Raw genomic sequence first — 27,216 nt, forward strand, 5'->3', positions numbered from 1 at the left:
ACAGCTTTACAGTGACCTACTCTGTGCTTTCTTTATAATACCTATAATATATTCTCTTACTATAGTTTAAAATAGTAATTTATTTTGTATCGATGAGTGGGGATAATAATTTATTGTTTGTAGTCCATACGAAGATGGTACTATCATAAATGGACAGGTGTTGAGTTTGGTGAATGATAGTATAAGATGTGCGTTTTAATTAATTATTTTCTTCAAACATCATTATGATTAATGGGGGAAACTGTTCAGTTTGTAGCCTTGCCGCTTTAAAAACCAGTCATTTCTATAAGGTGGTGATAATTTGACAAAATTAAGACATTAAACTGGCCATTTATTAGACACACTTATTTGAATTATTTCTAAATAATTAAACTTGAACAATTGATAATTTTATATACCTTGTTATTAGGTTACAATAAAGCTGTACATGAATAGTAAAATTTAATTTCGTTACATCTAATATTGGGATTTAATCTTAGTTACGCATTATGATTATATTATCTCACACTGACGTAGCTGTATTATGTAAATTTGTCAACTCGAGGATAATATGGAGTACTAAGGTAATAAAATTTGAGTTCTAACAAAATGTGTTTAGTGAAATGTTCACACGTTGTTAAGAAAAGCTCAAAATAATCAATCTCTCCACCGACATACTTAAAAGTTTGATGAATTCTTTATAATGATGACTTGTGTTAACAGTAAGGGTTAGATTCAATTCAATCTACTTCAGTGTTAAAAATAGATTTCGAATAGTTCGTCACCAAAAAAAAATAATCAAAGGAGATTTTGAAAAGATTGGCATCTTGAATTTTAAATTGGTGTTCATATATATAATTGGCATGACATTGCCGTGCCGAGGTCGGCCCACATATCTACAGCTCATTCAGTAGTTAATTGCACAATTAAAGTCAACAAAACATTATTAATTGCTAAAACATTACGAATTAGTGCATCTCACTACGCAAACTCCATTGTTTAATTAATTAATTTGTACATCCCATTATCATTGAATTGAGCACTCGAACCTTTTCAATACACTGACGAGACTTAATTATATACTCCAAAATATTTGATAAGTATTCATATGGTAAACTTGGACCTACACCAAAATATACCAACCTAATAAATGTGGCTTGGAAAGCCCATTTAGCTCAAAATAATATTGAACAAACCCAATTTTCATCAAGAGCTCAAGTTATATTTTAGCCCAAGTAAAAGCCCACGTTGAAATTTTAACTTCTAAATCACAAGTCTAACATAGCCGAAGTACAAGCCCACGTTGAAATTCAATTGCTGTGCATAGACAGAAAATAAGTGAATTCATAGTATTTTATAGGCTAGAAAAAAAATGAGTATAGTGCCAAAAAATATAAAATTTCTGTATTATGAGACAATTATCCCATTTTGGAAGGTCATATATTTATTTTTTATTCATTAAGTACTAATATATCCACGATCAATAGTCTTGCTAGTGGACAACATGTGTTTTAATAAAAAAAAGTGGTAAAATAAAAAGAGACATAAAGAAAAAAGTGATCGATGATGTTATTAGTGTAGAATGAAATTCACTGAGAAACTTACCAAAAATATAAGGTGACTAATTTTTGTTGACGAGCACCGAAACTCGTCATAAAAGACTAGTTTGTCAAGAAATAGAATTCAGTTACTCAAAAAAACTTCACACGAACATTAATTACACAACCAGACATAGGATATTAGAATCGGTAAGATATAACATATCAACCAATTTGCTACAAGTCTATCATAATCATTACATAACTGTTTATATCTTGAAAAATTCACCTTGAACTCGGCCAAGCTTGACTTTATAAAACGAAGACTACATAAACATAACTATTTTAACCGTTTTTAGTTTGGTAGTTAAGGCATAATTACTGTCGGTGGCTCCTCATTATTAGAAAAGAAACCAATCACAATCATAATAGTAGTGAGACACAATCTCACGCACGCGCCTTCGACACCGTTTCAATTAGCCTCCGTCGGCCCCGGCCGCGGGTCCCCTCTTTTCTCTAATGGTCAAACTAATCAATTTTCCAAACTTTAACTTACTATTGATTTTGAACTTGAATTACATAAAAATTATGAACCTTACCCAACGTGTAGTTTGAATTTATAAATAGGAGAACTATGATAAACTATTAAACCGTGATATATATATATATAGGTGTATATATATATATATATAGGTGTGATCAAATACAAACTCTCTATAATACAAACTATACAAACTGATGTCAACGGAGTGTACAAATTATGTCAACGGGGTTGATATCAACGGAGTGTACAAATTCCGTCGGGGGGCTGATATCAACGGAGTGTACAAATTCTGTCAACGAGGGCTGATGTCAACAGGGTGTATAAATTATGTCAACGGGGGTGTACAAATTCTGATTGTTCGATGTCAACGGAGTGTATAGATTTGTATGAAATGTTGACATTAGAAAAATCTCTTATATTAACCGTTGATTAATTGTATTAAGTGAGTAGGATTAAAGTTTGTATAGTTTGTATTATAGAGGGTTTGTAGATATATATAATCATTGTAGTATGTAGAGAAACTCCATTATTCTAACACCGCATGCATCAATAAGTTACCTACAAAACTACAAAGATCATCTCAAGTTCATCTACTCTTTCTTTTCATTGGTTTAGACATATTAGATGTTCTACCTACATATAACATATTTCCTCGGGTCCATCAATTGTCATTAGACCGAATGTCAAAATCGCTGGCGATTAATGGATGTTGACTCATGTGAGCGACGAGAATTCGAATGTTTAGATTGCCAAAAAATTTATATTAATATCTGCTATAAAATTTCTCATTTTAATTGACAAATTTCTTAAAAACTAAAACATCGGCTATTCATTTTATTCTCCTTTCATGTAACTGATAAATTAATGCTGCTGAAAATCTTACATTGTACAAAAATTGCTTCATTTAAAAAGAGGTTGAAGGAGTATAAAATAAAAATCAAAAGTTGAAAATTTTTCTAATTTTCTAAATGTACAATAAAATGAAACTAGCTATAAATAGAATTAAAAATTAATTGCAAGTACTACCTCAGCCCACGCCATTAATTGTAAGCAAATAAACTGGTAGTTCTTTTGTAAATGCAAACAGGTAGTACTTATTTTTGTAAATGAAACAGGTAATTAGTGTAATCAATGAAATTAAGCATGAACTTATCTGTAATCAATGAAATTAAGCATGAACTTATCGGCCAGTAGTCAAATCCAAAGGGGGTTAATAATTAACATAGTGTTATTATGTTACATCACAGGTAGACATTTGATCAAGATGCCATTCATGCACCTAAATCAAAATAATGCTAAAAATTGAAAATAAATTCGATGATACGAATCGCCGAATTTTCGATTCTTGCCCACAAATACAAAAGTTGTAAAAAACATATGTAAAATCAACCAGATTTCGTATCTTGGGTTACTTCAATTTTTCTGTAGTGGGTCCCACCCGCCCTCCTTTCAATTAATCATTACTGAAAAAAAAACCAACAATATTCGAAGGTTCAAACTCAACTCCTATATCAGGCACATAATCGGCAACAAGTGACCTATAGTTGGTCATGTAACAACAAATACATATTCAATTCTTCGAGGCTCATTCAGTACCACTTTCGTAGACATAACTCATACCAAAATCCATTATTTGATTTATTTCTCTATAAATATGGACAATCCAGACAATCTACTCGGCTATATCATGGTTTGAATGATTCTTACAAGTGCCAAAACACTTATATCTACCTCCTATCATTCAATATGTGGACACTAACTATCACTCTCGGCAAAAAAATTTCGAACCCACTTCGACCGGACCAATTCAAGATCTACAAATTAGTCCCATTACAACTGGCTATAAAGTACTCCCTCCGTTCGCTATTAAGTACCTCATTTTTCCTTTTTCGTCCGTACGCCATTAAATGTCTCATTTCACTTTTACTCTATTTGGTAAGTTGACCCTACATTCCACTCACATTTTATTATAAAACCAATATATAAATGCATGACTCATATTCCACTCACTTTTCTACCCACTTTCCTACATAAAGTTAAACAATTTCTTAAAACTCATGCCGGTCAAATATGAGACATTTAATCATGGACATGAAGTATTTGCTCTTAGGGGTGAGTATTCAATTTTCGGTTAAGTTTTTGAGCCAAATTGTATTAAACCACGCCAAACTGAAAATAACAATTTTGTGAAAATGAGAATCAAACCAATCCGAATTATCCGAAAATACATGAGAAGGTGCAGGAGTTTTAAATACTCATATAAACTTGAGATTATTACACTTCCTCGAATCATCTACTACTACTATAACTATAGTTTTATTTATGATATAGTCATATAGTAGTAAGTCTTAAATTACGAATATGTCATGATGACGGCTGACAAGAGCGGCGATCGACACTCCGCAGTCTCCAATAAGACCAAAAAGGCAAAGAGAAAAAACACTGCGCCGCGCTGCCCTTCCATGGTCGAGTGAGTGATTTATTATCTCTCCAAAAGTAGACCAACAAATTAATTTAAAGTGGTATGTCCTCTTTCCTAACTACTTATATATAACTGCTACTCCCTCACTTCTCAACAAATAGATTAAGATGAAGGAGAGCAGCAGCAGAAAGCAAGGCGCGCCGGCGCCATGTGCGGCCTGCAAGCTCCTCCGCCGCAGATGCGCTGAGGATTGCGTGTTCGCGCCTTATTTTCCGGCGGACGAGCCCCACAAGTTCGCCAGCGTGCATAAGGTCTTTGGTGCTAGCAATGTCAATAAGATGCTTCAGGTTCATTTCAAATCTCTACTCCTCTAATATTTTACTATTTTTACATAAACTGATTTTATGTGTTTAGTTATACTAATTTTATTCCTACAATCCATTAATTCTTTTTTTTCATCAAAAGTTTATGATGAATTGATACATGACTTGAAATTCTTGCAATATGGGATTTGTGTTTAGGCTATGTATTGAGATTTCTTTCTTTTCAATCTTTGCTTTGTTATTTTTACTACTCCTATTATACTACTTTGTTTTTTTGTTTTTGTTTCCTTTTTTGGAAGTCTTAAAGTAAATATAGTTAGTTCTTCTTTTATGGGACAACTTTTATTTTAATATTACTATTGCGATGGCAGTTAAAACCAGTTTTGTGTAGCCAATATTTCAAATGTTTAATTTAGTCAAAAAGCCTAAAATCTAGTAGTAGTATTAATTAAATAATGTCTAGTCAGTTACTCGACTCCATTAGTCACGTTTTTTTAAGTCCCATCCATCTTTTTTATAAAGATGTTATAGCTACACTTACATATAAAAAAGCAGTTAAATTTTTACTTAAAAGATTGATTCACCCTCAAATGTAAATATATTTTTAAATTTTTGTGACACGTATAAGAGAACTAAAATTTTTTGTCACTACTAGATTATTTTAATCAAGATAGTGTGGTGTAACAAGATTTACTCACTTTCCAAGAATTTAATTGTTTTATTATTAGGTATTTTAATTTGATGTCTTTCTCTTAATTAAAGAAATGCATTTTTTTTCTGGATACCGCAGTTAACTCTAGTGAGTATGAAGAAAGAAACTTGAATATAAAAGGCATGAATGGGTGAAATCAATTGATTAGTTTGCATACGCATGACTTCTCAATCTTTATTCTTACGTATTTATAATTAAATAGCTATGCCAAAGGATCTATCAAAGAATTGCATTTTACATAAAGAAAAAAGAGACATATAAAGAAACAAAAATGAAAAATCGGTCCTTGGGAAAAGTAAGCAAGTAGCGTCAAATTAAATAACTAAACCATTTCCTTAGAGATTGAAATAAGTAATCACGCTGAGTGTACATTAGAATTGAAAACTCCATTAAATTCAGCCTTACAAGTTGTCGCCGACCCCATGCATGGTGCTACAATTCTTCTCCAACCTTTTGAGATTATGGTTTACTTTTATTTTTCGTCTTTCATCTATTATCAGCAGCGACGTCTGCCTCACCAGTGCTTCCTTCCTAGTAACTCATTGTGTCCAAGTCTATAAATTTTATTTTCTAGATCCGCTCATATTAATATCTAGTTTATTTGGTCAACGGTTTATCAGTTAGTTCAACGCCAAAAGTTAGAACATATTTCCGTCCCACGCTACTTTTAGCTTTGTAGATCAGTTTTCTCCGACAAAGTCATAAAAGCAAGAAATGATCCACCAAAGTGGTTTAGCCTTTAAAGTTGTCCCACTTTTATTTTCAATAAAAATAAAAAATATGCTTGATTGCAATTACAATCTTTAACAAGACACATTACTTTAATTTACTAATCAAATGATTCAGTTACAATCTTTAACGTGACACCCCAACCTCTAGTCATGAAATCATGGCCCGTGGTCCAACAACAAAATTTAATCACATAATTATTACATTTAAATTTTTTTTTTCAAAATTGTAGGAGTTGCCTGAGCACCAGAGAGGCGACGCGGTGAGCTCAATGGTGTACGAAGCGAACGCGAGAGTTAGGGATCCAGTTTATGGGTGCGTGGGTGCGATATCGTCTCTGCAACAACAGATAGATGCTCTACAAACGCAACTTGCGCTTGCGCAGGCGGAGGTGGTCCACATGCGCATGCGTCAGTACTCATCCTCGCCCGACTGCGCGTCTCCATCCACGAGCGGAAGAAGGTCTCACAATCACCACCCCAAGTCCTCTTACAACATGGATGATTCCTTCTGGAATTAGGTTTCCATCTTATATTATTATTATTATTATTATTATATTTATTATTATCCATGGCCTTTCTCTTTTATGTTTGCTTGTCATGATTTTTTTTTTAAAAAAATTCTCTCTTTTTTGAGTGTTTTTAAATTATTAAATATATATATATATATATATATATATATCTTGCCTGACCGGCCAGGTTGATGATGGTCAGAGTCGGAGTTGGATTTGGAGAGGATTACAATATTGTAAATGTGAAAAGAAAAAAAAGCATACAGTCATATGAATATTTGAGCAATGTTTGTTGTGTCTTTTAGTTTAGATTGGGACTGTTTCAAAATTATGGGCTTATTGTTTGTTATGTCGTTTTACGTTTCGGCTTTAATAATGATGTTAGAAGATTATACTAACGTTTGGTCGACCAAGAAAGTATAGAAAGGTTTCATGTCTCAAAATCCAATTAATGGGATATATGAGTACCAAGCCTATCAGATCTATACATATATTCATGTCGACGGCACACATTCACCAGTAGCCAGTGGACCCAAGTATTTAAATTAGGGGATCCAAACCACATGTCACAATAAAAATGAAAAATACAAAGAAAATAATACAAGAAAAATAAAAGCTTAAGAATCAAACTGAAGACCTGGAAGTACTACATATTTTAGGACCAATTGTGCTATACTAGGATACATTAATTTAGGATGCCTATCATATACAGGCCGTGATCAAAATTGTTGGGGGTTCCAATGACCTTATCCCAATATGTAGATTTAAGATTTTTGGTTTGAAGATGAAATAAATAATTATAGCGATCCGTAGCTTCAAAATCCGACCAACTCATTTTCTTTTCTTCAATCTCTTCTCAATTGAAATATATGACTTTATTTTTTTTATATCAAAAACATCATGAAGATGTGCATTAGAAGAAAAAAATATATAAAGTAATTATAACGACAAAATAATATGCATTAGAAGAGAATTAAAATACATTGGAATATTAAAAAAAACTAAAATGAATGTGATTTAAAAAAATACATTGGAATTAAAATGAATACTTGGTGTTTGATGGGTTATGACTTTCGAACTCAGCTTTACTTCAAAAACACAGAAAAATACTGCTAAACCAACAATATGAACTAGGAATATGTAGATCTAAATACATTATGACGTTTATTTTTGGAGTAGTTATACCCATTGTTCCCATGTGGCTCTGCCACTGTTGTTCAGCAACAAATGTGTCGGTCAATAAGTAGCTGTGTTCATGACGTTGTTTGTGATGACCGGGTCTCTAGGTAATACTTACGGACCGTTTCCAATCATTTTTGGTCGATAATTGTATAATTTAATTTACTATTTTGTTAGTTTATTTATTTACCTTGTTATGAAACTCTATATTTATTTCATACAGTGATATACTAATACGACTATAAATAGGTACGGAGTATTAACTATTAACCCATTGACGGGCCCAACAATTGTGTCTTTTCTTGAAAAATATAAGTGAACCTCCCACGGCCCAAAACACAAAAGAGCCCAATATTGATTATCGATTTAGTAAATTTGATACTATTATAACTGGACTGTTTGGGCTGAAAATTTAGATAGATTTGGAAGGTGCAAATCTGACGAAATACTCTAACTTAGTATTACATGAAATTATATTATCCACTAAAAATCAAAACATTAAGGCTATGTTTGGTTGGCGGGAAAGTAAAGTTGACAAGGAAAATGATTAATGGGAAAATGAATCCCTGGAATATGATTCCTAATAACTTTACTTTCCTGTGTTTGGAAAATATCAAGATTTTAAAGTTTTTATTTGATTTAAACACAAAACTAAAAATATACTTGTCAGTTTTTATTTATAAAAAATAATAATACATATTATTTAATAAATTATTAATTACAAATAATAATAATTATATTATTTTATTTATTATTACGATGGATAGTTTAAATATGGATTATACATCATAATATATAATAATATAATAATAAATAAGATTATTATTATTATATTTACTAAATATTTAATTGAATAAATTTTATAATTTAAAAGTTTACTACAATTTTATTGTTAATTACTAATTTATAGAGTAATAATTAGTATATTATTATATAATTATAATTATATTTAATTATTAAATAAATTATTATTATGATAATAAAAATTAAATATAAATATTAATAATATAGTTATAATTATGATAATTTGAATTATAGTTATTTATTATCCTGAAATTAAGTATGGTTTATATTTTTAAATTATTTTTAAAACATTGTAATAAATGATGATGATGATGAAACTATACTATATTGCATTAAATATGTAAGAATCCTAAAACTGGGAAAAAGAATAACTAAGAAAAGTTAGGATTCAGAATCCTGGAAAGTTGTACTAACTTTCCTTGTTTTAGGATTTTGATTACTTTCCTAGTTTGATTAAAAACGGAAACAAACACTGGAATTTAAAATTTAAGGAATCAGATTACTTACCAGACAGAATCCTGGCAACCAAACATGGCCTAAAATAAATTTTCGAGTACCATCCTTAAACGGACGCTTAAGAGGAAAGATTATATTTTTCAATCATCCAAAGACATTTGAGATTGTTTATAAACAAAAAAAGTTAGAAATTTATAGGAATATTCTTGAAACAATATAGAGTTAGAAGTAGTATGAATTAAGCATGACGCTCAATTGCTCATCATCAATAGTGCAACTGTGAGTACTCATGGCTAAAGAAGAAGAGAAAAGGTGAAAATGATTAATAGGTATCGACCTGATTCTACTCGACCCTACCCACCTTATACCCGTTGGATAATATTGTACTATCTCTATCCGCGAATAGGAGTCTCATTTTTCCGTTTTAGTCCGTCCGCGAATAGAAGTTATGGTTCACTTTACCATAAATGGTAATAGAGTCCCACATTCCACTAACTTATTTCACTCACATTTCATTTAAAACTAATATATACAAGTGGACCCCTATTCCACTCACTTTTCTTAACATTTCTTAAAACTCGTGTCGCCCATAAATGAGACTCCTAATGGCGGACGGATGTAGTAGTAATTTGTGAGTAATAAACACAAAACACACTAATTCAAATTGTAACTCACACAAGCGCACTAATTCAACATATTGATATTTTTTGTACTTAAAAGTATCTACTAAATATCTATTAAATCCATAATCCAAATTGATTGTAAAACATTTTCTTTGGTGGGTACATGTTTACGTTGGAATGTTCGAGAATAAAGTAGCGCTTCTTTTATTGGTTCGACATTTCGGTTTCATCAATAATATATAATCATTAATTCTTATAAAAAAATCATCATTACCTTAAAAAGAAAAAATAAATATCAGAAGGCTTAGATATTTCGGCTCCCCTGCACTTTCCCTTATAAATATCTGCCATTGCCACTACAACTCCAATTCTCTCTCCACCAATTCCTCTGCATCCATGTCCTCCTCAACCCTCGACACCCCAACCCTCGACTCCCAGCTCCCCTCTCTCCTGCACCAAATCACCGAAGAAGGTGGCTACGCCTTCACCTCCATCGCCACACGCGCCGCCGCCGGCGACACGCGGGCCGCGGAGGCCGCCCGGGAACTAGCCTGGGAGCAGCTCCACTCGGGGCCGTGGCACTCCGTGTTCCCAATTTGGCGCGATGCCTACGCAATGGCCTGCCTCCACGTCGCCAAATGCCACTTCTGCTCCGGCGAGCTCGAGCTGGCTCTCCGCGCCCTCGACATGGGCCTCATCATGGGCGGAATCTCGCTGCGGGATGACTTGAATCTCTGCATTCGGAGAGTCAGTCATTATTTGAGAGAGAGAGATTCCGCCGACGGCGACCAACACCAGAGGGCTGAGTGGTATAGGGATTTCAATTTGGCGGAGGTGAGGTTCGTTTATCCCCTACTCTCTCTCTCTCTGGAAAAACCCTAATCTACTCTTGGGAATCATCAAAATTTGACATTGATTGTGCTACTACAGATGCGTGTTCCCTGATTTCGCAGGGTAAAGCTGAAATTGAAAAGCTCTGTAGGGTTTAGGTTGGTATCAATGTTATTTATGTATCTCCACTTTTTAAAATCGTGCCTTGGTTGTTCCTTGGACTTGTATCAAACCCTAATTCTTCAATTGCTTTTGACATTCACATTTATCTGGAGAACTGATGCAGAGATTAACATTCAATCTAGCTAACTTTGGATATAGTATTGAAATTGAGATAAGAAATCTAATGTGGGATTTGAGGGAAAAAATATAATATTATGCAAGTAGATTCCATTGTGTATGTGGCCTTGCAACAACCTTGGAACTTTCTCTGCTACGCTTAGTGCTATTTATCGTGCTAACGGACTCAGAAACGGTGGTTTCAATTCCTAGAATCTTGAATTTGAATTGGCAGGCAGCTAGGTTATTGCCTGCGAAGTCACTTTCCACTAAAACGGTGGCGAAAAAGGGTGGTCTGTCGTTGGAAGAATTCTTGCGGGAACATTTCATCCCTGGTTTGCCGGTTATAATTAGTGGCTCTATGGATCATTGGCCAGCAACCGATAGATGGAGTGATATGAATTACATAAAAAAGGTTGCTGGTTTTCGTACTGTTCCAGTCGAGGTATCTCCAGTCCTTTGTTTGGTGGAATTCACTATTGCTCAAGTAAAACTTAATGCACCTTTATAATCTACTCACTGAGCAGGTTGGAAGAAACTACTTATCCTCTGATTGGAAGCAAGAGCTGATCACAATTTCTGAGTTCCTGGAGAGGATTCAATCCGGTGACTGTTCTCCTACAAGCACGACTTATTTAGCCCAGCACCAATTATTTGATCAGGCATGTATGATTGTAGAAACCATACTTGGTCTTATAAAAAGAAAATACTCACACTCTCTATTGTGTAATACTCCATATAAATGCCAGATACAAGAACTAAAGCAGGATATTGTTATACCTGATTACTGTTTTGCTGGTGGGGGAGAGATCAGGTCACTTAATGCTTGGTTTGGTCCATCTGGGACAGTAACACCTTTGCATCATGATCCTCACCATAATATACTTGCACAGGTACGGCAGATGTAGTTCTATACTGCACAGACGTTTCTCAGTGCAAACAAGTCTATCATGTATTGAAACATTATCGGGCTTTGGCTTGGATTTACACAGTACATGTGTTTTTGTTTAGTCAGGATTTCCAACTAACACATGGTCCTATTGTTTTCTATTAATTGTCTTAGTTATAATATGGTAGTTGTTTGGGTTATTCATATTTCTTGTGCTTCTCCATCTTGTTCCCATGATCTCATGATCATTGTTTTGCATTGTCATTATCAGATTGCTGGAAAGAAGTATATCAGGCTTTACTCTCCTTCATCATCAGAAGAACTTTACCCTCACACAGAGACCATGCTCTGCAATTCCAGTCAGGTAGTTCTCTTGTACGTGTCGTTAATTACTCTATCTCTTCCAAACAACTTTATTATTGTTGGATAGTACTTATACAGCAGATGGCTTGGTTCCTTAATTTGGCTTGCTATCAAGTTAAAATTCTCTACGGTTGATTATTAGAAACGCTGTACATCTACTTTCTTGGCCTTGAAGGTTGATCTGGATGACATAGACAAAGAAGAGTTCCCCAAGATATTGGATTTGGGATTCATCGATTGCATACTAGAGGAAGGCGAGATGCTATACATCCCTCCGAAGTGGTGGCACTATGTTCGTTCTCTCACTAAGAGTTTCTCGGTTAGCTTTTGGTGGAGCGTCGAAGGAAACTCTCTGGACTCATGAGCACTGCATTTTGCTATAGAATAAAGTGTATTGACATATTTTCAGCTTAACATTCTTTATGAGCAGTGCAGTTTCTAGATGTGAAGGGGAGCTTCTTATTGAGTCACATTTAGAACTTGCTATTATTGGATTATTCCAATGTTTTGGGTCTTGGTGATATGTTTTATTATCGAATTCTATCATAGTGTATCAAAAAATTTTACAATTGTCCATTTTGCATATCTTCTCCATTTGTACAACATGGCTAAAATGGAAAAATGAGTATCATAAAAAGAATTGGATTATGCTATAATGTAATATAAATTAAAAATATTTGGAGCACAAGGTTTCCATTGACACTGACTGCTAAAGACAGTCAAGATTGACACAAGCTAGACATAAAAGAACATTAAAAACAAAAATATCAACAACTGCCAAAAACCACCTCCTCATTCACAAGCACAAAACTATTAAGGCCACTTAACTTAATGACCAAGAGTTTTACGTAAACTAAAAACTAATTTAACATCTTACAGTCTGGAAGATCAGAACAGCAAATTTACTGCAACATCTCAGTTAAAAGGGCACAGATCCACTCTTCCTTGTACAGAAGTTTTACCTGGCCCCTGCAGAATTGGCAGGGAAAAGAAAGTGACGAACCAGAAAAAAAAACACGACAAGAGTATAAAGCTCGCATGATGAGTATGTCTTAGACCAGCCACTCACCTATGAATAATGAATTAGCAAAACCAACTTATGAAGCAAAGTACTCCATCATTGCATCAAAGTTGCTGCCGTCAATAGAGTTGTCGTTAAACTCAAAGTCGAAATCACCAGTATCTAACGAACTTGTTCCGTCAAATGAAAGGCTAAAAGCTCCATATCCTGGTAAATCTGGTGATAAACTTTTGAGAGAAGGTTGAAAATGTGTCTCAGGCAGCCCATCTGGCTCATTCGGAAATGTATCTTCTGCAAAAGGTGGGAACTTCCCTCCAGGAACATCGTTTCCATTCTTAGGTAATGCTGGTAACTGGAATTTTAAATCCCCTGATCCATAATGTATGTCACTGAAACATGCCATTGACGGATCCCCTTGATGATTCGCAGTGGAAATAGCAAAACTATGAGGTGGTCTAAGATGAAGCCCTGAACTATCCAAGTCCAGAGGTAGAGTAGGACCTTCAGGCCCATGTTGCCATCGAGAGGTTTGAGGTTCAAGATGCAACCCCTGATCTCTAGGTTGATGCTGTAGTGCAGAATTTTCAGACTGTCCGTTAAAGTTGGGAACTGGAGGTGCATTTTGCAAATGAAAGTCTCGAGAATCACGAATTAAATGAGGATGAGGAGGTTCAAAATCATCACTCTGAGTCGCTGAATAAGCTAACGGCCCATTATTCGCGTAAGCACGGGTAATGGGGATAGCATGGGAAGAATGGTCAGGGCAGATATAGTTCAAATCAGATTCTACTAAGCAGGGTTGACCACGAGAATTGTGTTCTGGCACTTCAGGGAGTCTAACAGATGTTAGTTCATTATTTTCTACCTCTCTCCCATTCGTCAAGTATCCACCAAACTGCATATCATTGTGATTTTCATCTGTCACCATGTATTCGGGATCGACATGTCGATGATCACTGAGAATTGGTACAGCCAGTTGGTTATCAGGTCTTGGTTTCAATTTTATTTTCCTCGGACGCTTCTGTACGCGCTCTTTGTCTTTGGTTGGTTGAGTTGAGGCATCATCTGCCGGTTCAATAGGCACAATATCAGTGGATTGCTTTCTTGTATCATCCTTAGATGAGACAGACCCCAAGCCATTATGAATGCCATCGACATCATAATCACTATCGCTGTCAACAGAAGGCCTCTTCTTATTTCTACGACCTTTCGACAGTGAATCACTAACGCCAGATGGGCCATTATCACTGCTTAGTTGCTGAATCGTGGTTTCCTCCCTGCTCAAAACACCTAACCATATCAAGCTCTCTTTGGCAGTCATCTTATCCTGTAAACACTTCGACTGTCTAACCAGTCTCCTAATCTTTGCAATATCAGGTGACATATGCTTTATAACAGCTGTTAGAACCCCAACTTTCCACATCTTCTTCAGATCATGAGGCTTCTTATATGGAGGACCCTGACCCTGCGGAAACCCCAGCTTAACGCACCACTCCTCGTTTCCTGTTGGCCACCACGGTGGGGGCACACCCTTCTCCAGTGGAAACTTCCGCTGTGGCGGGTCACAATGTTGCATTAAAGACGACAAAAGTGATCCCAACGTTGCATCTTGCAAATCTTGAAGAACACTCTGAGTGTTCCCTTGGTGAGTGCCAAGCCCGTCTTCCCTCGAGAGGCACTCAGCCTCGTACTTGGCGATGGCTGCAAGGCCATTTTTGTCAAACTTAACTTTTTCCTTCCACCATGCTCTTATATTATCAGATGCACCGCTGACCGGCTTACCCTTCTCCGGAATAATACCATACACAAACCCACGGGCATTGCAGACTTCCATGAGCTTCAACATGTACTTCAAAATTCCATCTTGAGCTCGTGCCATCTTCTTCCTGCGAGCCTGATCCGTGGTAGACTTAGCCTTTTGCTTCTCTGCAGCTTGTAATGCAGCAAGCTTCTGTTTTTCTTTGATCCTCTTGAGCTTGATTCGGTCCTTCCACATTCGCTTTTCCAGTTCTTCCGCCGCAATCTCCTCATCACTAACATCTTTTTCCTCGATGTTATCATCGTCCCTGAACTCATCAACTTCGACATCCGAACTGTCCCAATGTACACCCATCAATATCCAGAAATGTAGCACACATTTACCAATCACAAGTCATCAAAGAACAAAAATAGCCAAAACGGACCCAAAATTCAAAAGCAACAAGTAAAAATTCAACCTTTACCAAATTGAGAGAGGGTTTGAATGTTCCACCACCTCTCTATCAGAATCAATAAACCCAAAACCGGTTCAACAACAATAAACATAAAACATAAGAACCCCCAATTTTATCATCCCATTATTCAGTATTCAGATTCGGATAAATCACAGTTCATCACAAAATCAGAGGCAACAATGCAACATACAATAACTGATTTTCCCCCTTGCTTTGTCAATAAAAAAACGAATCAAGAAACAGCAAAAATCACAGAAACTCTAAGACGATCAACAGCTAATTTCCAAGAATTAAAGAACAGCAGGTTAAGTAGAATCGGAAACTCAATAAAATCAATCAAGTTTGTGCAATCGAACCTGATTTCAAGAGCCATATCTTCCATGGCAGCAAAATCAATTACCGGAATATTGAATCAGAAAATCAGATGGGCAGAAAAAAGAGATGATTTTTGTGAAAAATAAATGCGAAATTGGGAAAAAGTGACCAGGGGGATGAACTGTGGTGTGCAATATGACATGAAACGATGCAATAAGCGATTAGAGTAGAAAAGGAAAGGGATGAGGGGAAAGGGAAACAGTATAACACGAGTTGTCTGTGGCGGCTAAAAAGGATAATGGTAAAAATTAAGTCAAGGGAAAATGGGAATCGTGTGTGCATACAAACTTTTCCACGGCCGTATTTGGCCTCTTTCGGTTCATTGTTGATTGCAAATTGCAATTTTATATCTTCATACACAATCCTATTAAATATTCCGTTAAAGCAATTACTAACTTTTATGTATTAGACTTGGCACTTTCTAATTTGGTGAAACATTGTCAACTAGTATTTTTTATTATATCAATATCAAATTTTAAAAATAAATAATACACAGATTTCATTCTAATTTTGGTGAAACAATGCTCAACTCTTTTTTTTATATCTATATCAGATATTTAAAATAAAAAATAAATGCGAATTCCAAATCATCGCCAATTTGCATTCCCCTCTCTCTCTCTCTCTCACCTACCTCACTTGTACCTCCTGTCAAAGCCGACCGCCATTGTAGTGAGTCTCTCTCATTCATCTCCCTCACAAACGTAGCGACTAACTGTTGTTATCATGGGAAAATCTATATGTAGCTTAGGAGGGGATTCGTTGGTTTCCATGAAGGAAGAGAGACACATAGTCAGATTTGGCAAAAATAAAAATCGAGAGGGATATGATCGCGAGGAGAGATGAGAAGGTGAGTTGGTGGCGATTTGAAATTTATGTTTGTTTTTATTATTTATATATATATATTGTTAATTAAAATAATACTCCCCCAGTCCCATTAAATACACAACATTTGCTTTTCGCTATGAGATTTTATGTAGCGTTGTTTTGTGAGTTAATGAAGAGAGAATAAAGTAAGAGAAAAGAAAAAGTATAGAGAGTATTGTTCCCATTTTAGGAAATGTTTCATTTTTAATGGGGCAAACCAAAAAGGAAAACGTTTCATTTCTAATGGGACAGATGGAGTATATTAAAGTAGAACCGATCATATTCCACTAATTTTTTCTGTCTATTTTTTTTATAAAATTAAATAATTTCTTAATCCCGGACGAGGGAGTGTAATTTTGCTTAAGATGTCAAATCCTATTTTATTTTGCCAACATCAGTTGACTATCATAAAATAATTGCAAAAAGTTGAAAAGTCATAAGTTTATACTGGTACTTACTTAAATTCCAAAAATGACGAAATATTAACGACAAGTGTACGCAAAATTGTGATTTTACGTACGACTGTTAGTCCTACGATTTCAAATATACTATGATTGAAGGGTAAATTTATTTATATAATAATTCAAAAAAGACTCATGCAACTCACAGTCGTACTCGTACATTCTTAGGGAGGCGGGACTGTAACAATACTAAACGCTTTGACTATCGTCTCCCTAAACCGAACAAGATCGAGCTTCACATTCTGCTGATCATAAAACACATTCCTCGAATTCAAGACCCCATGGTTTCTATACACTGAGCCTGCATCAGTTATAACTGAACTATTCCGACCAAACACTTTGACTAATGAGCTCTCCTCCTCTTCAATCTTGTACCTCAAATACTCCATCCCCATCCCTCTCGCATTCTCCTCAAATATCACTTTCGCATAATACTCCAAATCCAGCGGCTCTATTTGGACTACAACCGCGCCGGCCGGTAAAAACATGCCGTAGGTGAGGCCCGCCCCGTGGACGCCTAGGATCACGTTGCACCTGTTTATCACGTGCGACAGCTTCTTCATATCGTGGTAATCAAATCTTTTAACCACAATCACTTGAAACCCTACATCTTTAATCATGCCGATCGTTTCCTCTTCGTTGAGGATCCTCCTTGAGAACCTACGCGACAAAAGGAGCATCCTCGGTTGCGGAATCTCCGACACGTCCCTATTTTTTAGGCCGAACGTGTCGAAGATGAAATGGCGGAATTCAGGCATTCCGTACCCTCCCGGGATGTCGGACGAGTTTAATTCTAGTATGCCGTGGTATTTAAGCCCGACTATCAACGCCGGGAAGCAATGGATGGCGGGGTTGGTGGTCGGGTTGATCGGCTTGTAGGCTGAAAGATGAGTTAAGATGGTGTTGTATTTGGAGATGAATGAGGGGATGTAGTCCTCGATGACCAACATCACGCATGATTGGAAGTGTTTTATGGTGAGGAAGAGGGGGATGATGATCTCGGAGATCTCGTGGTACGTGTTCCCGATGTGGCCGGAGGAGAAGACCACGGCGGGGACGTGGTGGTGGAAGTCGCACGGTGGCGGAGGCGTTGTGTTGTTGTGTTGGATGATGCGGACGGTTGAGACTCCGCCTATGTCGTATCCGTGCCACGGGTAGGGCCACACTGTCGTCTCATTGTGGCGATGGTCGTCGGATGGTACGTATATGGTCATGTTTCTCGTGTCGATTCTTACGGGCTTGGTCGATACGCAGTGGTTGGTGTGGTAGCTTCGATGGCAGGCGAAGCCTGTGTCGTTGAGCTTTCTCCGATCATCTCCTGTTTACATGCAATAGACCAATACTTACCTTCTAATAGTAGTAGCGGATTCGTAACATAATTTTTAAGCGGATTCAATTAAAGGTGGATCCATAAGAGTTTTTTTTAGGAGAGGCAAAATTGAATTTTGCACTAAAAAAACAAAGCATGGCGTTCTCTTCTTCCTAAAAAAAGAATTTTATAAATAGGAGGCGACCATGACGTTTCCGCCGCCTCATCCGCCACCATCTCGTAGTAAGAAATAGTAAAAATTTATGGTAAAAGTTGAGCATATATACCTTGTACTAGTCTTGCTAAATGTAACTTGATGAATTCCTTCTCCTTCATCGTCCTCTTTTGCATCCCTAGTCATAAAATTTTGTTGAGCAAAAAGGAAAAGGGTAGAGATGATAGCATAAAATATTTTAAATAATCAATATTAGAATGGTAAATATTACATAGATCCAAGGAAATTTTATTCCCCAGTAGGAAATCATGAACACCAACATACATCAACGGCAAGAAAATCAGTAAAACGAATAGAGTCACACCAAAAACAAATTTCTTCTTGCCTTTCTCCATCTTTATAGTTGTTTAAAGACGAATGACTCGTATATATAACTACAATAAATAATTATCATCATAATTATGGAATTGTCATTTCTATTAATTAATTATTAGAAAAAATTAAATTAAATTGTTTATGTCCTCTAATTGGACAGTGTAGGAAAATTCCGGCCTCCGTCCTATCTTCAAATTTCAGGATTTTTATTTTGTGAGAAAATCATAACAAAATCGAAAGTCTATATATTTATTGTCAAACCGAAATTTATTTTTGTCCAATTTATGAATTGACGTAAAGTTTGTAAATTTAGCAAAATTAAAACATTGCGAATTGACATTTAAAAATAAATAACTACTAAATAAAATGGACGTATCAGTCGAAGAGGATGATCAATCGTATTGTGAAAATGAAAGCAAATCACGAGTTTTTTCCCCCTTTTTTTCTCTTTTTCCATTATCAGTACGAAGGAAATATGGAGAGAATTGGTGAAGTATTTTTATTGGCTTTTATAGTTAGAAAAACTATAATAGCATGACGATGGCTGAACTAAAACTTTGTTGTTGGACGGTCAGTATTTGATAGATAAAAGAATTGATTCGTGATTTTCACTTTCATTAACAATTAAAACTAGTTAATATGCGAAAATTATAATTTGTCAATTTCTCCAATTGTTAAGTTGTCATTTTTCTTTCACCGAGAATTATAATTCGTCCTTTTCTCCAATTGTTATGTTGTCATTGCACTTTCATTACTGGTATAGCATAGGGCTGGGAAAAAAATACTGAAATACCGGTCGTATCGTACCGAAAATAAATTTTCAATATACCGTGATTTTTAGTACGGTATGATACCTAACCAAAGATTTCGGTAAGGTAACGGTATGAATTTTCATATACCGCGGCATAAAGAAATTCGGTATATACCATAAATTAAGGTATGTACCGTAAAATATAATTATAAAATCTATTTTGATATAAATATAATTATATATATAATATATTTAACATATTTTCATACTAAAATATTCTATTTTTATTGATGTTGAAAGTCAGGTATACCGTACACGCAAAAGTACGGTATACCGAAAATGAGGTACGTTATCGGTATGAAAATTCGTCATACCGAAAATAAGATATACCGAAAATTTTGATAAGGTAAAGATATGATTTTTTTCGAATACCAAATTTTCTTTAAGATATACGATATTGTGGTTTTTGTAAGGTATACCGTCCATTGTAAACTGGCTATTCTATTTACGTAATTCGGTCATATAAATCTCTCGGCCCACTTTTCTCCAGAGCCCAAACTAAAGAGAAACAAATTAAAATCAGTCTATCTCACTTTATTTTATCGGCATAAGCCCAAATTTAAAATTGCAATTCTCTTTGAGAAGTTATATCTTGAATAAATTCAAAGTTTGATAAAGTACTCCTTTTTAACTAGAGGCGCAAGAGAGACAAGCATAACGGAAAAATTACATTTACAAAAAAAAACGAAAAAATTACATTTTCAAACACACAAGTTTAATGTAAAACAATTTATAGCAAAAAGAAAGTGGGGCATTATTTATTAAAAAAACAGTAGGAGTACTATTATTGTACATATATGCAGCGTAGATCTTCATGATCTTATAGTTAAAAGTGGTTCCGAATGTTTATTTTCACATGATTTTTTATTAAATCATAGTAATTACGTTGAAATGATGAAAAATCTTTAATTTATTGAATGGATTAATGGTCTTGATTTAAATCTCCTAGGAAATTAAATTCTAATATGTGAATTATTACATTTCCATATAATTGGAAATTTATTGACGGGTGCATGCTTGATCTTCGGCTTTCTAGTTGAGAAATTTTGCTTGATTTTACTTGATCTTTAAAGTTTAAGATGGATAGAATCTGTGCATGAATTTATTTGAAAGAGTATGTTGTGACTACATCCGATTTCTTGAGTTGAGGAGAGTATGAAAGTCATATGTCTTGGGGAAATTATCTTGGATTGATTTGCTTTATCGAGTGAAATGCTTGTATTCATTTGTGTCAACGATATGAGAGGATAAGGCACTAGGATGAACTCTATGGCCAAATAATCACATGCCTAGTCCAACACATGATCCCTTAGAAGCCACTTTGAGCTTAATTCCCTATTATTTGTGTAAACACTCAGCCAATCACTTAGCTACTTAAATAAGTCTCATTTTAGCCTCATCAATTGACCTTGCTACTATTTGGGTGCTAAATACAAGTTTGAGCTTTGTTGGTTGAGTTTTGAGTGTTGGGTGGTGTATTAAAAAAGTGTAGACATTTTGAGACTTGAATTGATGTTTAGATGTTGAGAATGAAGTTCTAGAAAAAGAAGAAAAAGACGACCTCCAAATTTACAAAAGTCGAGGTCTTATCTAAAAAAAGAGAGAAGAAAAAAGTTTGATGACATAAAGTTTTCTATATTTGTAAGATGTAATCTTGTCTAGAATGGATCTCAAGTTTGGGGGAGTGAGTTTGGTTGTAAAATCTTGTTGTTTGATCTTTGGAAAGAAGTTGTAGGAGGGAAGAATTTGGCACTCGAATGTGTAGTTTTTGAGCTCACTATCCATATGTATCATACATCATTCCTAGACCAATTACAACCTTAAATTAAGACCTTGGACCTTATTGTTGATACATTGTGGATGTTTGTAAATAGCTTGGTAGAGTTAAAGAAGTTTGATTTGAAATCCGTGAGTCTATGTGATAAGTAATGCTTGACGAGTCAATGACGAAGGTTTGAGTTGTATGATCTTATGCTCGGACTTACTTTGAAATGCACATTGACTTGAAGTTCTAGGTTGATGAGTGATTGTTCTTGAGAGTGGGAAATCTTGATTGGAAATGTTGGGGGTTTAGATTTTGTCATTCACGTCCCTTCGTGATTCGCTCTTATGAAAACTTTTGAAAAACTTTTGTGAGTTGAGCTTTAAAGTTTTGTGTTTTATGTGATCTTGCTCGAGGACGAGCAAGCAAATAAGTTTGGGGGTATTTGATGCGAATCAAATTGTACATTTTTATTCCCCTAACTTTACATGATTTATATAGTTTGATACTTGCAAAAGTAAGTTTTATGGTGTAGGAATGAAGCTCGGATGGTGAAAAAGTTGTGCAAGACTGTCCAATATGACAGACTGCCCAGTTTGCGTCGTGAGTCCAGAAAGCTCTCAAAATGAGGCACCCGCCCGGGTGTATTTTATGCCTAATAAAATACCCGGCCGGGTATGATGTTTAGAACACGAAAATTCCAGAAAGTCCTCAAAATTGGTCACCCGACCGGGTGAATTTTATGCCCAATAATCCACCCGGCCGGGTGGATCAATTATAACTGCAATATTGCAGTTAAGTGCGGCAGTTTTCTTTCCTAAGAGGAAAAGGTGGCAGAAGAAAAGAAAGGGGGAGAGAGGAAAATGTGGCAGAAGAAAAGAAAGGGGAGAGAGAGGAAATACGTGGCGGGATACAAAGGAGGAGATGGAAGTTTAATTAGATTATTTTAATGCCCAAATATTGGATATGGGGGGGGGGGGACAGTTTTTAGATGAATAGGGGGAGAGAATAGGAAAAAGAAGCAAGAGGAGAGAAGAGGAAGGAAGGATCCAAAACTCCATCTCGGGGGAGATCATCCATCATCTAGAGTTGGAGAACACCATAGAGTTCACGGTTCTTTTGGTGTAATTCATTTTAGTATGTTTGGCTAGATTTCCTACGTTGCTCCGAATATGTTGTAGGGTGAATTGTGGATACTTTGATGATTTTTACGGTTTAATTTATGCGTGATTCTTGTTTATGAATTGTTTAACCATTCTACTAATCTTGAGACGTCTAGATAGGTAGAATTTTGTAGCCATTATTCTATTGCCTCTTTAGCATAGATTTTGGTCGTTACTCATATGCAAGGAACTCGAGATTTGATACTTGTTCAGAGAGATAATCTCGAGTGGATCGATAGTTTTCATCTATAATTTGGTTTAGTGTCTGCTGCGCTTCCGCGTGGGCATTAAGTTAAAATGAGCTAATTATCGTGTTTGACAATTGAAGAAACTAATCTAAAGCTTGCTACGCGACCTAGTAGTGGTGATAGGTTAGTGAGTAGAACTTGGGAGACGTGTTCAGCTTATCCTAGGTATACAATTCTCTTGAAGTGTTCAGCGGATAGGGAGCGTAAAACAAACCTAATCCTCTTAAGCATAGTCTTGATCATAATAATCCATCGAAGTATCCCAATTCGTATGCCCGAGACATATAGGAACAATGCTTTCTTCTTATCTTATTTTCTAAAGTTTGTATTTTGTTTATCGTCGTGTGATTTATCATCTCTTTATCATTTTTTTTATTTTATCAATCTCGAATTAAATAACCTACGCATCCATGTGGTTCGACACTCTTTTACTACAACTACATCTGTACTCTTGCAGATAGTTTGTAATTTTAGAGCTAATTTAATTAACTTGTGTGATATTAATCCATTGATATAAAAGCTCGAAAATTTCACATCAGCTACCACAAGGCTCTGCTCACATTTTACGAAATATTTTCGAGCACATTTGTGAGCATAAATGGAAACCGCGACAATTTTTAAAAATATTGAGTGGTATTTTGGTGGGTTAAGGTTGAGTGAATTGAGATACGAACGAATCAAGTAATATCAGATTATCACCGATCGGGTGGATCAGTTAGCAAATGTCGTTGCCACTTGATCAAGGCGTTCTCGCTCTCGCTCACCACAAATATAATTTATAACTCCCAAACTCGCACTACTTTAACAGAAAAGCGGCAAGAACGGGGTCAATCCCACAGAGAAACCGGTGTATCGAGTGTGTGAGTAGTGAACAGGGTTCGGCTGCTACCACGCTTTAAGTTGGGAGTTTTTACGCTACTGTATTTATGCTAGGCAGAATGTAAACTAACTACTTGATCAAGCTATTTATCATGCTGACACAATTAATGGATCAAGTATGCGACGGGCGAAAATAAGAGCTTAACTACCTAGGCATGCTACGAGAAACACAAACACTCTGCCATTCATCATGATTAAATACTAAATCAAGGATTAAAAAGTGAAACTGAACTGAAACAGTAAACAGGATGACGAAAACAAAACAACTCCGATTTTTATAGCTCAGAACAGTGCGGTGAACATGCGGAATACAAAAAGATCAAAACTTGAACTACGGAACAACACTGAATTTAAACTAAGCTAACAATTTCAGAAAGTAAGAAAGCGAGTAAGGTCGAGGTGTTATCGGTTGGAAACTTGGGACGGCGCCGAACAGATATTGAGTATTCTGTCGCGCTCCCTTCGCTCGCTCTCTCTCTAACTATTTCTTTAACTAATCTACCTTCGGAACTGGAAACTAAACTCAAAACTAAACTAGAACGAAAAAAAAAGAAAATAAAAGAAGAAACTGAAAAGGAGATGCTAAAAAGAAGATTTTTTAAAATTATGGAGGCACATCCTCTATTTATAAGCTCGCCGCAATGACCTCCAGCTGGATAACTATCTCGGAAGAGGATATTCACTCACGCTGTGATCGAGCGTCTCATCGATTGATACGTGCCTTCCTTCTAGAATGACGTCGCTCCTCAATAACAGAATGATGACTCAGCTCCATCCTTGCGTCTTGCGTTTCAGCATGTGTTCCCTTCTAGAACGTCATCCTTGATAACAGAATGATGATCATCATCCAGCTCATTAGCCTCACGTGTCCTTCTTCTAGAAGGCAGTGGTCCCCGCCTAACTACTTGATCACCCCCTGATCATTTCACCTGATTTTTGGCCTTTTTCGCCTTTTGTACCAACTTGATCAGCTTGGCCTCGTTGCCTTGGTCAGGCGGCATTCCTGCACAATTAACACTTGCTTTGCGCAATAAACTGATCAAGTAGCATATATTTTACCCCTAAACCGATGCATGAAATAGGCCTGATGCACTATTTATTAGCACTAAAAATACCTGCAAGTTTACAGGGTAGAACTAGTATAACTAAAGGTCAGTACCGGGATATCGAACACAGGGAATAAGATTGCAACTGACTATCATATACTAAGCGTCATATATTATCTAGAGACACTGAGTTTTGAGTTTTGGTTTTATAAACTAGACATAAATATAAACAAATATAAAAACAAAACAATACAGAGCAGGCTAAAGAAAGTAGAGTTTTAGGATCCAACTACTACGACCTAGTAATGATTAATCTCACAGAACCTTTACCTTTATGTGTCTCCAAGATTATTAGGAAAGTCGCGATTTTCAGATAAGCCATCTCTCAAGTGCACCTATCCAGTAGATTAAACTCTAACTATCAAAGTCTCCTTCCAATAGATTAGATTCTAACTCCTTAAGTTCCTAAGACTCAAGTCCTCACAAAGGGTCTCCTCTCTCGAGTGTAGATAAACCTATGTGTTGTACTCGTTCCTCTTACCACGTAAAACTAGCTATCTCTCGATTAATCTAGTTAAACGGACATAGTTCTAAAGTTAGCCAGACAAAAGAACAATAAAAGCACGAGAACAAGCAAAACAATCACAAGAGCTAGGAAAAGGTTCAATTCAATAAATCAAAACATGTTCATAATAGTCTTCACCAAAAAATCTAAAAATGATGTTTAACTACTCGTAGACAAGTAGTAAAATCAATAATAAAAGTACTAAACATGAAAGAAATTGATAAAACCCAAGGTTGAATCTTCAATCTTCAGTCTTCTCTTGCCTGGATCTGCAGAGCTCTGCTCCAATGGAAGATGTATGAATTATGTATGGAATATGAAATGGAAGAAAGTGTAGAGAGGGAGTAGGATTGGAGACTCTGAGATGTGGATTATGAATTAGGTTTAGGAGTATTTATAGGCTAGAAAAAGGGTTAGTCTTGGTTATTTTCGTGCCCTACAAGAAATGAGAGAGATTTGGTTTCACAATTTAATAATTTATTCTCTTTCTTGAATTTCCGCCCAAATTTCCCTCAGCTTTGACTGCATTGCGCAATGTTCGTAGAATTGTAATAACTTTCTCTACAGAACTCCGATTGAGAAGTTTAAGGTATCCACACGAAGCTCTTTCGAAGATGAAGAGAATGACATATAGTAAGCACTGATTGGACTTCAAACTTGCTGGAAGAATGGGCTCGAACAGAGGCTGCTACACCTTGGCCTTTTTTGCATTTTTTTCTATCTTTTTCTATCATTTATCAACAAACACATTCAAAATACCAAATGTATAATATATGCAATTTAAGAACATAATTTTCATGATTGACATTTAAAATTAGTCAAATCTAGCCCTTAAAAACATGCAAAATCCGTGTTTGTCAAGGCCTTATCATATTTCTAGCACTACCATGTGCTAGCAAATTTGTGAGCAACTGATGCTAGCAAATTTACCCATTAGTCAAATTTCCTTCCATTTGCGAGCACTCGTATGTGCTACAGGATATTTAATCATTTTCCACCGATAGTTTTGCGAGAGGAAGCAAATGTGCTAGCAAATTAGCGAGCACAAGTGCAAGTGCTAGCAAAATCTTTAGTTGTTATCCAGAGCCGATTTCCTCATTCTCATTTTTTAATTCAGACTAGACTTTGGGGGTGTTCGGTTTGCAAGATTGTATCCGGGATTAAAAAAAATATTAGAATATTTAATAAAATACTGATTTGCGAGCACAAAAGTGCTAGCAAAAGAGTTGAAAAACTGTGCTCTGCAAAATTGCTATCACAATGGAGGCACTGGCAATGTTGAGAGCACAAGACAGCTGGGCCGTGAATTCGCCTTTTTGCTAGCACAATGGTGCTCGCAAATGAACTTGTGCTAGCAAAAGTGCTCCCAGGTTTGCGATGAACGGAATATCTAGCACACGAGGTGCTCGAAAAGTGCTAGCAAAATGAGATGTTGCGAGCACGATTCTATGCTTTTTGCGAGCACAAGGGTGCTAGCAAATGACCGATTTTTTTGTAGTGCCAGTGACCCGTGATTTTTTTATTTATGCTCGACACAATGTTTTAAAAATTAGATTGGTAAGCAAAATGATATAGCTATAAGCTCATGGTTTAATTGCTTGGACCGGTCTGACTACTAAGCACTTCGTTCTTTAAAAAATAAATTATTTCTATTTTAGTCCGTTTCTTAAAATTATGAATTTTCTACTCTAGGCAAAAGTTCTCCATAATGAGGTGAGATACATTCTCTATTAAAAATATTTCAATAGCTTTTTTTTTTCTTTTAAT

The 27,216-nt window shown here is 35.7% G+C and overlaps 4 protein-coding genes across 5 annotated transcripts; 2 read left to right on the top strand and 2 right to left on the bottom strand.

Annotated features, from left to right (window-relative positions):
- The first annotated feature begins 4,286 nt into the window (after positions 1 to 4,286).
- LOC121752922 (LOB domain-containing protein 4-like) lies at positions 4,287 to 7,021 on the top strand. Of its 2 annotated transcripts, none has more exons than XM_042148033.1 (3): positions 4,287 to 4,583; positions 4,645 to 4,830; positions 6,480 to 7,021. In XM_042148033.1, exons 2-3 carry the CDS (start codon positions 4,651 to 4,653, stop codon positions 6,765 to 6,767), a joined length of 468 nt encoding a protein of 155 aa, XP_042003967.1. In that variant the 5' UTR covers positions 4,287 to 4,583; positions 4,645 to 4,650; the 3' UTR covers positions 6,768 to 7,021. The 2 variants fall into 2 exon arrangements, with proteins under 2 accessions (XP_042003967.1, XP_042003961.1); XM_042148027.1 differs by having other exon boundaries at positions 4,287 to 4,531.
- Positions 7,022 to 8,013: 992 nt separating this feature from the next.
- On the top strand, positions 8,014 to 12,751 carry LOC121792093 (lysine-specific demethylase JMJ30-like). Its single transcript, XM_042189898.1, has 7 exons — positions 8,014 to 8,044; positions 10,104 to 10,654; positions 11,166 to 11,375; positions 11,458 to 11,592; positions 11,680 to 11,823; positions 12,091 to 12,183; positions 12,358 to 12,751. The coding sequence occupies exons 1-7, from the start codon at positions 8,014 to 8,016 to the stop codon at positions 12,544 to 12,546; spliced, it is 1,353 nt and encodes a 450-aa protein (XP_042045832.1). The 3' UTR covers positions 12,547 to 12,751.
- Positions 12,752 to 12,827: 76 nt separating this feature from the next.
- Positions 12,828 to 16,079, bottom strand: LOC121752937 (ETHYLENE INSENSITIVE 3-like 3 protein). The gene is made up of 3 exons (XM_042148043.1): positions 15,773 to 16,079; positions 13,252 to 15,296; positions 12,828 to 13,151 (listed from the first exon to the last, which is right to left on the bottom strand). Exons 1-2 carry the CDS (start codon positions 15,796 to 15,798, stop codon positions 13,280 to 13,282), a joined length of 2,043 nt encoding a protein of 680 aa, XP_042003977.1. The 5' UTR covers positions 15,799 to 16,079; the 3' UTR covers positions 12,828 to 13,151; positions 13,252 to 13,279.
- Positions 16,080 to 17,280: 1,201 nt separating this feature from the next.
- Positions 17,281 to 18,330, bottom strand: LOC121792102 (alpha-1,3-arabinosyltransferase XAT2-like). The gene has a single exon (XM_042189910.1). The coding sequence runs from the start codon at positions 18,328 to 18,330 to the stop codon at positions 17,281 to 17,283; it is 1,050 nt and encodes a 349-aa protein (XP_042045844.1).
- Between the last annotated feature and the right edge of the window lie 8,886 nt (positions 18,331 to 27,216).

This window comes from Salvia splendens, chromosome 1 (genome assembly GCF_004379255.2).
Source record: "Salvia splendens isolate huo1 chromosome 1, SspV2, whole genome shotgun sequence".
NCBI classification, from domain to species: domain Eukaryota; kingdom Viridiplantae; phylum Streptophyta; class Magnoliopsida; order Lamiales; family Lamiaceae; genus Salvia; species Salvia splendens.

Excerpts from the sequence above, each read along its gene's own strand:
- LOC121752937 (XM_042148043.1), bottom strand. The coding sequence starts at position 15,798 with ATGGAAGATATGGCTCTTGAAATCAG. Across the intron at positions 15,297-15,772 it reads GATATGGCTCTTGAAATCAG|TTCGGATGTCGAAGTTGATG; the intron begins GTTCGATTGCAC and ends ACATTGGGACAG.
- LOC121792093 (XM_042189898.1), top strand. The coding sequence starts at position 8,014 with ATGACGTTGTTTGTGATGACCGGGTCTCTAG. Across the intron at positions 8,045-10,103 it reads TGTGATGACCGGGTCTCTAG|AAAAAATAAATATCAGAAGG; the intron begins GTAATACTTACG and ends TACCTTAAAAAG. Across the intron at positions 12,184-12,357 it reads TGCTCTGCAATTCCAGTCAG|GTTGATCTGGATGACATAGA; the intron begins GTAGTTCTCTTG and ends TTGGCCTTGAAG.
- LOC121752922 (XM_042148033.1), top strand. The coding sequence starts at position 4,651 with ATGAAGGAGAGCAGCAGCAGAAAGCAAGGCGCGCCGGCGCCATGTGCG. Across the intron at positions 4,831-6,479 it reads ATGTCAATAAGATGCTTCAG|GAGTTGCCTGAGCACCAGAG; the intron begins GTTCATTTCAAA and ends TCAAAATTGTAG.
- LOC121792102 (XM_042189910.1), bottom strand. The coding sequence starts at position 18,330 with ATGACCATATACGTACCATCCGACGACCATCGCCACAATGAGACGACA.